This window comes from Delphinapterus leucas, chromosome 4, assembly GCF_059928025.1.
Source record: "Delphinapterus leucas isolate spDelLeu-1000000601 "Yukka" chromosome 4, BTC_Dleu_Yukka2, whole genome shotgun sequence".
Lineage (NCBI taxonomy): Eukaryota > Metazoa > Chordata > Mammalia > Artiodactyla > Monodontidae > Delphinapterus > Delphinapterus leucas.
This window is the reverse complement of record NC_143132.1, coordinates 25,515,478-25,529,583: the sequence shown is the minus strand read 5'-3', so window position 1 is coordinate 25,529,583 and position 14,106 is coordinate 25,515,478. Positions and strand designations below refer to the sequence as shown.

Genomic DNA, 14,106 nt, shown 5'->3' with positions numbered 1-14,106 from the left:
GAAGTTAGGGCTTAGAGTATAAATATATTACAAAACATCAAGTGCAGTTTGAATATTCATTCAAAGGGCATCTGATCTACCAGAGTTTCCATTTCATCCTTTCTCATCCTGAATGTTCCTATTTATTTATTTAATTATAATTTGATTGTGATACATTTGATGAATTTCCAGAATCTCTATGTATTCTCTATAAATTTACCTATGCAAAATATTTGCTTTATTTTACCCATTTAAGAAAGATATCTATTTATTCATCATAATTATATAGAATAATTTATATTTAAGAGAGACAATATAACACACCATATCTTGTCAGACCTAGAATCAATTGTTTTGCACTGAAACAAATGGATGCCAAAATAATCTTACACATGATAATATCTACAGGGAACTAAGTACTGTTTAAGTATAAAGTGCTTTTCACATAAAAGATAAAAACTAGCTATTTTCTTCACCCATTAACATGTTTAATACTTTTAAAGATATAATGACGACTATATTAAAAATAAAGAAAATCATATCTTATGATCTAATGAATTTGTTTTCATTCAAAACAATATTTATGGTAAGTGGGTTAAGAGGTATGTCCTCTTCTACTAACTAGATTGTTTATTATGTTATTTCTTCATTACTGCACTGTCTTCTTTCTAAAAGATCTATAGCAGTTTCATAAATGTTATATGGTAGATTATTGATGAAGAAGATAAAATAAGTTTTATAAGATATTTTCATAAAGAAGATAATATTTTAATTTTCACTATGTTTGGTTTGACAGTATACTATATAAAAATCAAAGGTATCTGTGAAATTATTAACCAATTTAAAAATGTAATAAATTTGAAAATTCACATGATGCGAGTGAATATTAAACTTAAATACCTAAAATTAATTATGTTGATTATGTTAATTATATTAATTATGTTTATAAACGTGTTTTAATATAGTTCAACAAGTTAAATGTAACTTCAACTTCTGGATCATATTCTTGAGTTGATGTTGTGATATAGTTTATTGCATTTATGATCCTTATTCTAAGTTAATTCAAAGGTTATAGTTTTATTGAATAAATAAAGTTTTTAAAACCACAAACTCCCCTCTCCCAAGTAGTCCCACCATAGAGTCATGAAAATAAGTTTCAGCACACCTGTCAATTCATTTGCCTCAGCAGACCTCCAGAAACTGATGCCTATTCAAATAAAGATAGCAAGATACCACCTTTCTAGAAGAAAATTGACTATTGAAAAATAATCAACATTGTTTAAAGACAAAACTATTACAAAGAAACTCTAATATAAGAGCGCAGATATTAGGCTAAGACCACGTGGGTCAGAATCCTCAATCCACCTCGAAATAGCTAAATTTTCTGTATGTTAGGTGTCTCATCTGTAAAATGGGGGTAGTAAAGATACTGTGTAATAAGATTGGTATGAGGAGTAAATGTGTTGATAGAAAAACCACCTGTTGTAGCTAATAATAGTTAGTAGTAGTTTTCAGCTCATTTGAATCAGACAAAAATCCAAAACAGCCTCTGCTCCAGCAGCTGTGCCAGAGGGGACCAAACCATCAGTAGAAGAAGCACTTAAGAGCCTGATCTGTCTTCTCACTGAACAGGCACGGCAGGATATAGTAGGGGGCTTAGTGAAGGAGTACTGTGCTTTATGAACCCATGTTGTAAAGAAAAGCAACTCGAGGTCTGCAATTTTGTATCCACTGTAACAAAATTTTTAAAATGCATGTTTTTTTATGTTTCCTTTAAGGGCAAATCTATACTGACATCTCATTCTGAAGCAAAACTATTTGAACTGGCAATAGGCTGTTTGCCTTTATTCCACTTGATGTGGATATTTATATATTGATGAGCTTTCTAACATCTAAAAATTTCTGAATTCTAAAACATATTTAGCCTGAAGGTTTACAGATAAGAGATTGTGGATCTGGATGGGCCTGGCAACTTACTATTGTTTTCAACCAAAATAGGACTCGGTATACATGTATACATGTTTGTTGAATTAAATTGAATGGGAAATAACTAAAATGGAAAATTTAGAATAACCTAACATTGATAGGCATCATTGTCTTGCTATTATTTTTGATGTCCTATATCTCTTCCCCTTTGATTATTTTTATCTTAAAATTATTTATCATTTTAAAATAAAGTTTTATTTTTTATAAGTAACTGAGATGAATCAAACTCATAATCCCCTCTTTTTACTTCCTTTCCTTCCTTTTTTTTTTTTTTTTTTTTTTGCCTTATGCGGGCCTCTCACGGTTGTGGTCTTTCCTGTTGTGGAGCACAGGCTTTCCGGATGCGCAGGCTCAGTGGCCATGGCTCACGGGCCTAGCCGCTCCGTGGCATGTGGGATCTTCCCGGACCGGGGCACGAACCCGTGTCCCTTGCATTGGCAGGCGGACTCTCAACCACTGCGCCACCAGGGAAGCCCTTCTTTTAAGTCCTCAGTCAGAGACTGGATTTGCCAATTACTATGTAATCTAATAATATCTATATGACTATCACAAAGTAATGTGTCACTTTCCAATGCAGGGTTCCTGGAAAGTCAGGGTGTGCTTGGCCAATGGCAAAAGTGTGATCAGACCCACAAACATTTATACATGCCAGTATTTTCAGAACCTTTTTGATGTTTGATATTTTACAAACATTTTCTCACTGACATTTTTCTCCAAAACAGTTTCTCCATATTTTATTTTTATTATTTAAATGTGTTACATCAGTCAATAAGACAGGTTTCTAAAGTCCAGGGTGATCCCACTGCTCCCCTGATACATAGCTAGAATTTTAATTTCATAGCTTAACAATTCAAAGAAATCAAATAATGTTCACAGGTACCTGTAATATCAATGCTGTTTACATCAATATGGAAAATGGCCAGTTGGCTGGATTTATTTGCTTCAATGCCTTGAATCATTTCTTCTTTTACATTTTCATCTGACACCCACTGGGCAAAGAGAAGGTCAAATATGACTATAATGCTGCCATTTCTGCAAAGCAAAAAATGACATAAGAGAAAAAAGTTAGCCTTCTTCAAATGATTTGTGTTCAATTTATGTAAGGTGTCTTTGAAATTCTCCACCGTTATCCCCTTGTTAATCCTTATTACACCTATACAAAGTAGGTCATATCAAATATTATCTTTATTTCACAGGTGGAAGAAAGAGAAATTAAAAGAAAATGTTTCTCCAAGAACACAAGATATATCCAGATTAGAACCTGATTTTTCTGAGTTCCACATTAGCATGCTAATCCCTAGGCTAGACCACAGATACTTGTGTCAAATTAAACCAAATCACATGGTATCATGACATTTATTCTTATTTTACTGTTTGAAAAAATGAAGAATGTGAATTTGTAATTTTTCATAGATGACTTCTAAGTAGGAATAGGTCTAAAGTAGTTTCACTGATTTCAGAGAAAAATTTTCTATATAGTTTATGAACGCTTGATAGCAAGCTTATAGCAACTAATTTATATCTACTTTTTCTTCTATATTCTTAATATAAAATAAATAAAATATGCCCTGATTTAGAAGGGTAGAAAGAAGACAAGCATAAGTGGATTATTGGGAATTTGTGGGATTTTCTGTCTCATGGTCAAGTGCTGGGATTATCTTGCCTACTCATCTCCGACCATAACATTAAAGTTCAAGTACATGACCCAAGTCATCTTCTCTTTTACTTCTTCGCCTTCTCTGAAATATGCATTTTCAAAGTTTTCTTCACTGGTGATTTGTTTACAGTTTAAAGAATCATAAAAATGAATAAATTTTGGGCCCACTAGAAATACTGGAGAGAATTTTGCTCTTCTGTCTACATTTCTACTTTGCTACTGTGCTTTTAGGATACAACTCCTTGGGAAACAAACTCTAGCTCTGGTCTTCATTCTGTATCCTTCAGTAAGCTGGGGGTACTAAGGGTTTACTTGGACCCTTAAGAGGCAGACCAAGGAGGACCAGATTTTGCATGGCATGTTTGCTGGTTCTGAAATTTACACATTTACATTCATATCCTTGTGATATCTTTAAGTTAATGAGTTTCTTGAAGGGTTTCATCAACTCCTGAAGAGTTCTTTATGTATCTGTATGTATATATGTCTTGATAAAAACCTATAATAAATGTTTTTTTTTTTTTCCTCCAAGACTATATACAGGATAAAAATGTTCCTGAAAGATCACAGCAGATCAGCATTTCCTCTCGGTAGGATATTCCTTTTTGGTTTCCGTGCTAATATTCAGGTTCATCGTTTAACAGAAGTGATTCCTTCTTATGTAGCTAGCTTTTCATGATTGACGTGAACAGGATACTCTGATCAATAATTGCACATTTCACCTCTATTAGATATATTATTTTAAACTGTTAGAATGTTTAACTTTCCAATCATCTGATTAAATCAGAGTATCCAAATCTTGTAAATGGCAAGGCTCCTTAGTAACTATTTAGGTCCGGGTTCCCCAAATTTACCCGCACATGGAATCACTGCTGTCCTTGATAAAAATAGATTTCATCACAGACACTGTTTTTATCTATTCTTCCACACTTGTTAATTTTTCCATGCTGGCTGGTCTCTAATTTTGTTGGAGAATAACTCTCCATTTTCTCATGGCTTCTCCAACCATTCCTCATGTCAATGATAGTTTTATTCATGGGCATATGACGAGGCCCTGGTCAATGGAACATGAGGGGATGCTGATCGGAAACTTCTTGAAAACTTCTCTATATTTAATCAAATAAAGGTTCATAGTGGACTACTACTCTTCTTTGTTGAATGTTATTATGTATACATGTGATTGCTGGAACTGTCACATCTATCTTGGGACCATGAGGCAAGCTATGATTGACAAGCTAAAGATAGTACAATAAAACAATGAAACCACCTAAATTCTTGATTATGTCTCTGTCATTGTTCCACTGAATTAACCTCTGCTGAAACCTCCAGATTTCTTGTGATGTCAGATGGTAAATTCTTGTTGTTTAAGGCACTTTTAGTCACGTGTTCTGTTAATTGCAATTAAAAAAATCTTAACTGGCATACAACTCTCAGGCCTCATCCATATTTATTTAAACAGATGCTCAAGAAAAGGGAGATGACTCTATTTTTGCATGTGGTGTTGGCCAACATTGCAATTTTATAAATAGGGAGAATGAGACTCAGAGTAATATAGGTAACCTTGCCTAGAGTTATACAGCTTATTAATATCAGAGAGAGAGAGAGGAATAAAACCCAGAACCTCTGTTTCCCAGATGTGTTTTGCTATAGTTCCCATCCCCACCCCACATACCACTGCTATCAACACCATTATGAACTATTTGTCAATAGGAAAGACAATACAACACATTTGCCTAGATGCAGATCCAGGTGTTTATCATCTTGCATTGTTACCAGAACTTTATATCTAAAAAGATGCAGAAAATAGCTAGTTGGAATTGGGGGGGGGAGGATGGATATTTTATTGCCGCCACACTTTGAGAGAGAGAAGCTTCCCTCTTCCTGTCCCTTTCCCTTTCTCTCTCCTCCTCCCCTGCCACCTGTTCTTCTTTTTCTTCTCATTTTCCCTCATCCTCCATCTCTTCCTCCTCCTCTGCCTCCTCCTTTTCATTGTCTCCTTAACAAACCTCACCCCCCAAAATTCTTAAATGGACAAGGTTCAATATGGTAAAGATAAAGTGAGAGTGAACAAAGTCCATTAGTTTCTCTGTCTTCAATTTCTAATCTTTACCTCCTTGGTTGCACAGCAGATAGCTTTAATTCTGATTAAATCGGATTTTTCTCTTTGTGTAACTTTCACATATTAAGTTTGACTGACCACTTGCTTTTATTTTATTTGAGTTAGGGAGTAAAAGAGGTAAGGTAATTTTGGTAGAGAGCATACAAATCTGGAATTTTCTTTCACTGAGTTGAAAGTAACTGGATAAGTTCATCCTCAGGCATAAAACATCTTTGTATGAAAGATGTGTTTTCTTACTTGTGAATTATACATTGAATTTAATAATTTATACTTTGCAAGGACAGGAGTGACAGATCCTATATCCACATACAGTTGTATTCTTTAAAATTTGTTTCTTATTCAGAGTAAATGTTGAGATAAGAGAGATATACAGTAAAAATCAGGAAACCCATAATAAACATTTGTGTTTCATGTAATAAGAAAGCTATATTATGTTAGTAGTTTAATAATGCTCTCTATCACTGCTGTGAAATTGAATTTATTTATTAAGGTAATGTGAATTCTTCCTTTAGGAAAAAAAAAAAAAACAATGGCCATTTTCATTTCAAAGTACTGTTCCAGTGGAATATCTGAGTCTGTTTTTTTTTTTTTTTAACAGATAAATCCTATCATTATACAGAGAGCCTGTGTGCAATAAATCAAATGTTTCTTATCTCTTATTTCCCTTAATGATACTGATAACCTCTAGGGTTGCTGAGTAAACAAAAGTCTTTCCTTTCCTAGCTTGATGACTTATCTGTGCTCAAAGGGCAAAATAAGCTTCATATTGCCATAAAGTGTAAACAGCACTTTATTAGAAGAATCAACTCCTAAATGCTCTTTGAGTCAAAGCGCTTTCCACAAAGCAGAATAATAGAAAGTGTTCCTAGATGAGTGTAAACCATTTGCTTGTCCTGTAGAGTGGCTCTACACACACACACACACACACACACACACACACACACACACAAAACTTAGCAGGGGGAGCGAGATTTGACATTAAATAATATTTTTAAAAGGAAGAAGAGATAGATTAATGACTAAGTTTAGTATTCTGAGTGCTATAACTTGACCATGTACACAAGCATGGGGTGTGTATTTCAGTAAAATCAGTAACAGAAAAGGAAATAGGCATTTTAAAGGATCTTTAGATGTATTTTTCACAGTTGGTGTGGCTATTGTTAGTTAGTTGAGAAGTCAGTTATTTCTGTGTCTTGATTTTATCAATTGGAGTTTAAGGTGAAAATAATTTACAAAAGGAATTAGGAGTCTGTCAATTTTTTTCTATAAGTGGAATATGTCATTTTAAATTTGATTATTTAAAGTAAGCCTAAACGTTTGCTTGTTACTTTCTTTCCTGCTTCTGAATTTTTCTCATCCTTTTCTTCTCTGTCTCCCAAAGTACCTACCTGTAATTTATATTACAGACATTTTCATGAAATTCCTTTGCATTGCATCTTTTAAAAACTCACTTCTGATTTAAAAGTAGTTCAGCTACAATGAGGTGAAAGTCTCTCTACACTGATGAAGTATATTATTTGAGAATTGTTATAAAATATGTATCAAGGCTTAGGAACTATATTAGTCTCCTAGGTAGTTTAAAGGAAGGGAAAGAAATAATTCCTTAACTCAAATAATTTACAGTTTCACATATAGTGATTTTACTATCTAGAGAAACATAAGTTTACTTAATAAATATCAAAGAAAATGCTCGGGTTTTGATAAACCACCAGACCTTATATAAAAGTCTATATTCAGCAAATTTTCCCAATCTAGTAAAAACAAAGTTATCCAGCATGTTGTAAACAAGAGAAGACAAAGAGTTCCATTAGCAAAACTATCCTAATAAACTCTGCACTAGATACTGTGCTTTGCATGGGTTTCACCGGTTAGAGCCTGAGGAAGGCGAGGAAGGACCAGGGTTACCTCTCCTTAAGCAAGGTTTTAGTTCTAAAACCTTTAAGAACTAAATTTGAATTGAAGATTTAATGCAGATCTCCACACTCAATCCTCTCCAAAACTGGCAAAGAGAAATTGGTTCCACTCATTCCAAAGCAGAGAAATAAAGTGAAATAAAATCTTTCATGCATGGTTTTACCTTCACAGAATAAATACTGAATAAATATTTTAAAACAGCACTTTGAGGAAAACACACAAACAAAAGAAAATAATAATAACCTTTCTGAGAGTCCACCTATGTCATTATAGCTCTGAAATTAGGCCATGAAAGAGGCTATCAGAGATCATAAGCCCTGGAAAACAGGAGTCGAAGCCTCTGTGTTGTGGATAGGAATGAAGCCAGTAGATGGAGGGAGGGTGGACTGGCTACTGAGACTATGATCTCATGAATATGCAGTGGAATAAAGAATGATAAATATAGATAGATAAGTAGGTGAGAAAGAAGGAAACAGAGTTCTAATTTTTTTTTTTTTTGGTATAAAATGAATCTTTGTGCTTTTTTTCATGATGGCTTCCACTAAGTGGATACGTTTTGTTCCAACAAGAAATGGCAAGGCCTAAAGTTTCCTTCTGCCCATTAACTAATTCTGTCATTGTTTTTCTTTTTCTAAACATAATCTCTTTTCCTTTGACTTGACCTCCCTACCTCTATTTGGTCATTGAGAACTAAGGACCCTTTTACTAATGTCAGGACTTTTGTGAAGACCATGTACCAAGTATCTTTGGTGCCAGGCTTTCAGGTTCAATTGTTTCTGATTTGAGATAGGAGATTAGTCTTTCTATAAAGTGAGGCTCACTGCATTCTCCAATGACCTGGAGTACCCTATGGCTTCTATTTGATATAGGTTAAATGTCAAGACTCCTAGGCATCTGTATGCAGTCAACCTCAGCCTTCTCCATGTGTCTCTGAAAGATTTTGCACTTAGGAGAGAGAATCATGTTAATATGAGATAAATTATCTAGCATTATTATTATTATTTGTTACAAATATAAAAGTTTATACTATGCCACTTTTCTCAATCCTCCTGGAAAATGTTGAAAATTTAAAATGTTCCATTTTCTCCTAAAAATAGTGACACTCTTTTACAAATATTAACAAAAAGATCACTATTTTGTGATCCTGTGCTTTCTATCTATAGAAAAATTTTGAGCTATACTTACTCAAATTGTAAAACTCTTGAGTTTTTATATTCATTTTTCAGATTACTTGATTGAAAGATATCATCTATCTAAAAAAAGAAAAGGTTAAGAAAAGGCATATTAAATTTAAGATTTTGTTTAAAATTTTAAACAAAATAATCTTTATATTCTACTTAGAACTGTATTGGAGTGATTTCCTTCTCTGTGATGATGGGTCTCACACATTTAAGTATGAGTAAATGTAAATGTAAGTACATTTACATTTATTGACTAATTGTTTTCAAAGAGAACAAGATCTATGTACCTTTTGGCAAGTGGTTAGCAAAACTATGTTATAAAATTTTAAACTAGTTGAGGAAAGAAGGTCTCTTACCATTTGCTGAATGTCAAAAGCAAGAACTTTGAAATCCACTGAGAGTTTGTCTTGCAAATTAGGATTATATGTAACTCCGGATGTTATTGTCAATGTCCCTCTGGCTTCATGATTTTTCCCAAATGCTGCATCTAGATGAATTAATAAGAAACAAAACACTGAAAATGTGAATAATGAATAAGAGAAAATATGCACATTCCGGTTAAGACATAGAAGTAAAGTTCTTGCTTAATGTGTTGGCCCTGGGGTTCTTGATTCTTTTCTTTGCAGTCTTCGTGTTTCATCATCAGCTGTTTTTTATTTTTTAACTTATATTTTTAGCTATCTAGTTGTTTTAAAAGATTGAATATTAAACTTCTTCTTCTCTATCCCATTATTTTTTTTTCTTTTCTTTGAAGTCTAACCAACTCTCCAAGCTTCCAAGTTTTGTTTGGTTTTTGTTTCTTTGTCATTGAGATTTCTGTTGGAAGATACAGGGATGATCAACTTCCACCAATTATGGGAACTGATTCAGGGAAACATAGTGAGAAGTGGACCATTAAAAGTTTTGTAGTTACTTTCAGATACTTCTTGAACACCTGGCATCAAGGGACACTGCTCATTTTCTACATGTGGATCGCTGTGAAGATTTCAGTGTGTGTATTACTTTGGAGCATAGCTTTGAAACTACTTCTCTCATTCTAATAATTATAAAATTGGCATGTATGACCTTTTGCCATTAGATGGAGACTGTCATTACTGGAGAAGTTATTGAGAATGCTGCAGAAAATTTATTATCTCAATATGAAACAATATAAGAAAAAAGCTAACAAACTGAATACAAACATGGGAAATAAAATGTGCCACTAAGGCCAGTACAATCCCATTATGAGATTATTTTCTTTGCATATATATTTATATTTAAAATGAATTGCTTCAGGTGAAACTCACACAATGATGAAATCATTAGTAAATGTAATAATAATGATGCATTGACCTGGTATGCGAAGATGTTATTTCTTCTTTTCCCAGATGGGGAAATTTGGGCTTAGATTCACTAAGAAAATTTCCCAATGTGATAAAAGTTACAGATCTGGAATTTAGAAAAAGGATTGACTGACTTCAGAACCCAAGATCTGTCATATATTGACACAAATCTCCTAGTCCAGAAGGAACTGTAGAATTAATACTTTAAATAATAAACTTGCACTTCATCTATACAGTTATCATTGCATAATTGATGTAACAGTATTATTAATACTATTTCATTTGTTTTTTAAACATTCAAAATAACATTTAGAGTTGCATATTTAAAAGTGAAAGGCAAGGAAAGATTGAGGAACTGTCATGGATTGGAGGAGACTAAGGAAACATGATAACTAAACCCAGTGTTGGAATCTGCACTGGATCCTGAACAGGTAAAGACATTAGTGGAAAAACTGGTAAAAGTTGAATAAAGTGTTTGGTTCAGTTAATAACATTGTAACAATGTTAATTTCTTGGTTGTGACAATTATACTATGTGTGTACTAGATATTGACATTAGGGGAAGCTGGATGAATGTCTACAATTTTTGCAATTTTTTAAAAGTCTACAATGGTTTCCAATAAAAAGTGTTAAGAGTGTATTAAAGTAAAAGTATGTACTGAAAGTAGAATGTCTTATATCCTCTAGTGTTCTATTATTGCCTATCTCAAATCCCTTCTTATATTCAGTTGTTCACAATTAAATCATATTAACATTTATAAATATTTATTTTTCTGGTAAAATAACTAACTTTTGTATTTTTATTGAGCATCAAGACTTCCAATAGACTTCCAAATAATTACATATCCTTGAAGTTATTCACAGTATTTAAGTAAGACCAAAGCAGCCTCTTTTCTAAAAGTCTCAGTGAATTTTTATAATTTATTAAATTGTTCTTATAATTATATAAAATATCACAAGTTTTCTTTCTCTTTAAAATATATTCCTGTATGTAGCTATAGTAGTTAAATAAACCAGAAATTATATTGGACTTATTTTATAAAACTATAAATCATATTTATTACATTCTAATTTACTTATTTACTAAGGGAAAAGAACTAACTCAAAGGCTGAGCATTTTGTTTTCTTGGTAAAACCAAAATCACTCACATATAAAAGGTTTTGCCCTGAGAGTTTTCAGAAGGAATTAATATGCCTATATATAATTCATCATTTTTTTTAAAAATGTGAAAATGTTCTCAGAAAAAATAAATCTAATACCCAAGTTTCTGCTACGCTGCCATTTTTAAAAAATTATCTTAGAAATGAATAAATGGTAAAGAAGAGCACAAGTTCTAAAGTTGGACTGTCTAGTTTGCACCACCTGGCAATGTTGCAAATTTAAGCAAGTTACCTAAATTCTCTGTCTCTGATTTTTCACCTTTAAAAGGAGGGTAACAATAAAAACTAACTCATAGGTTTGTTGTAACAAGATAATACAATTGTAGATCTTTTAAAAGCAGTTGGTACAGGTAATTTAGCTCTAAATAAGAATTACCTTTTCTTTTTTCTTTCTGTCAATCACAAATTGCTACTCAGGCAACTTGAGATCTTTATAAATCCACAATTACATTCAAGTTGCCTTATACTGTTGCAATTCAAATTGTTGTACTAATAAGAGAATAAAGATATAATTCTCTAGAAATAAACAATATTTTTTCTTTAACTTGGCCTACTTATCTTCTTCTATGGTCAACAATATTTGAATAGGTTTATGACTTAAATTCTATCAGAACAGACCCACAGGCTATGAACCTACTTTATTATATGTTGGAACTGAGAACATTATCATTTTCTGTTTTAAAAACTTAGTCTCATGTTTGAATTCTGAATTAAAATCCAAATTATATATCATGTTAAAAAAATTCTATGAAGTAAACTATGGTGAAGCATCTGGATGCAATATAAATACCTTGCCATGAAAGCACAGCAATGCATACAATATGCTGGCAGGATTCTGGAGATTAAAGTGTATACATTCATCTGAGAGCACTTTTCTGTAGCCAGGTCTATGTGACTTACCTCTTTCTGATCCCTTGATTGACAGCCAGGCCACTGCAATTAACCCAGCACAGAGCACCACCAATATGGCAAAGAGAGCTGCAAACATGACTTCATAGGTGCTGAGAGAACGGCGCCTTGAGGGTACACTTCGCTTTGAGCCCATCTTTGGTTTTTGAAGGTTTGCTACTCTAAGGGCTCTGAGAGAGCATAGAAGCTTCACCAACTGAAGAGCACAAGCTCTCAAGTTTTCCAAGAAGACTTGTCAAACAAACCTACACTACTCTTACTAGTCAGTGTAAATGAGTTGTGTATGTCCCTTTGGCAACATTATGTCTCTATACATTAAGTAGCTTTAAAAGTGCAGTTAATGTTTAAAAAGATATTAGTGAGTACAGAGAAGCTTAGAGTTGTAAATGTTAATCACCTGAACAGGCCATTTGTCAGTGTGAATTATGCTAACTGCATGTTGTAAACAAAAATGATACTTTATCATTTTGAGAACTGGTAGAAGAAATATGAAATTCATGGTAGCCAAATTAATCATTGGGCACATGCACATGATATTTGTAAAGAGTCCCTAACAGATCAACCTTCCACCCTCTGACTCAAGTCATTATTAAGGCATCTTTTCCTGTTTTATGTAGGTGTAGACATTCTAAAGATAAATTTTAAGCACATATGTGTGTGTATGTGTATATATATATATATATATATATATATATATATAGCCTAACATATATATTAATACTTAATCTCTCTTCCCACCCTCCCTCTATCCCACTTTCTCTCTCTTTTTCTGTATCTCTGTATACACACATATATATATATATTTTTTTTCTTATTGAAACAATCACAAATTTTGTAATCTTCATTACGTCACCCATGTGAAGTTATGCAGTGTAAGGGAGTATTGATCTAACCTAAAGGAAAGTCCACTGAAACAAGGCTTCATATGCCCACTTTTTATGGCCTCGTAGTTATCAATGAACAGGAGTAGCAGCTGTGAGAGGAATTAAGCATTTTTTTTTTCTATTTTAAGAAAGTATTCTGGGTGGGGAAGACATTACTCACTTGCCCAGGACTTTATCTTTTTAAAGATGCCAATAGGGCTTCCCTGGTGGCGCAGTGGTTGAGAGTCCGCCTGCTGATGCAGGGGACACGGGTTCGTGCCCCGGTCTGGTAAGATCCCACATGCCGCGGAGCGGCTGGGTCCGTGAGCCATGGCCGCTGAGCCTGCGCGTCCAGAGCCTGTGCTCCGCAACGGGAGAGGCCACAATAGTGAGAGGCCCGCGTACCGAAAAAAAAAAAAAAATGCCAATAATAACAAGAGGACATGTTGAAAATTCCACACTCATAACTGTGGTTATGGGAAAACCAGGACTGTTCTCTGATAATTAAAGTACAGTTTATCATGGGAACTTTCACACTTTGAATAACGAGTTTAGAATTAAAAATTAATAAATAAAACCAAACCTGTTCTGAAGTAAACCAATTTACCTCTTGTTCTGGCAAGTAAAACTGGCCAGAGATAAGGAAGTACTAGGTCAGAGGTTAATGTGCTGAAATTGTGGCATTTTATAATTGGCTAAAATAAGCAAGAGCCATGTTTGTTTTTTCTTCACTCTTGAAGGAAAAGAACCACATGTTGCTCTCTGAAAGCCTTGCTGGTAAAAAGTGAAATATAAATAAATAAAGGTATGTCATGGAATGTATTTATATTTTTTATTTAACTGAATTAATACTAACTGTATTCTTAATTCCTTTAAAATACACATGAAATGAGAGACATCACTGGTGGAGTTGGGAGAGCTTTATCTTATTTATATCCTAGTAATAGGTGAGACCCTCCCATACAATGGGAGCCTGGAGAATGACACTTGAATTTGGGGAGCCAAGAATATGGAAGTAC

At 33.5% G+C, this 14,106-nt stretch overlaps 1 protein-coding gene across 1 annotated transcript in view; it reads right to left on the bottom strand.

The window, feature by feature from the left end:
- The window catches only part of TMPRSS15 (transmembrane serine protease 15), a 131,797-nt gene extending 118,652 nt beyond the window's left edge, over positions 1 to 13,145 (bottom strand). The window contains exons 1-4 of the mRNA XM_022574480.2: positions 12,216 to 13,145; positions 9,190 to 9,320; positions 8,838 to 8,905; positions 2,846 to 2,997 (exon numbers count right to left, since the gene is read on the bottom strand). Of these exons, the coding sequence (XP_022430188.1) occupies positions 2,846 to 2,997; positions 8,838 to 8,905; positions 9,190 to 9,320; positions 12,216 to 12,360 (496 nt within the window). The 5' untranslated portion in view covers positions 12,361 to 13,145. The remainder of the gene's footprint in view (positions 1 to 2,845; positions 2,998 to 8,837; positions 8,906 to 9,189; positions 9,321 to 12,215) is intronic.
- Between the last annotated feature and the right edge of the window lie 961 nt (positions 13,146 to 14,106).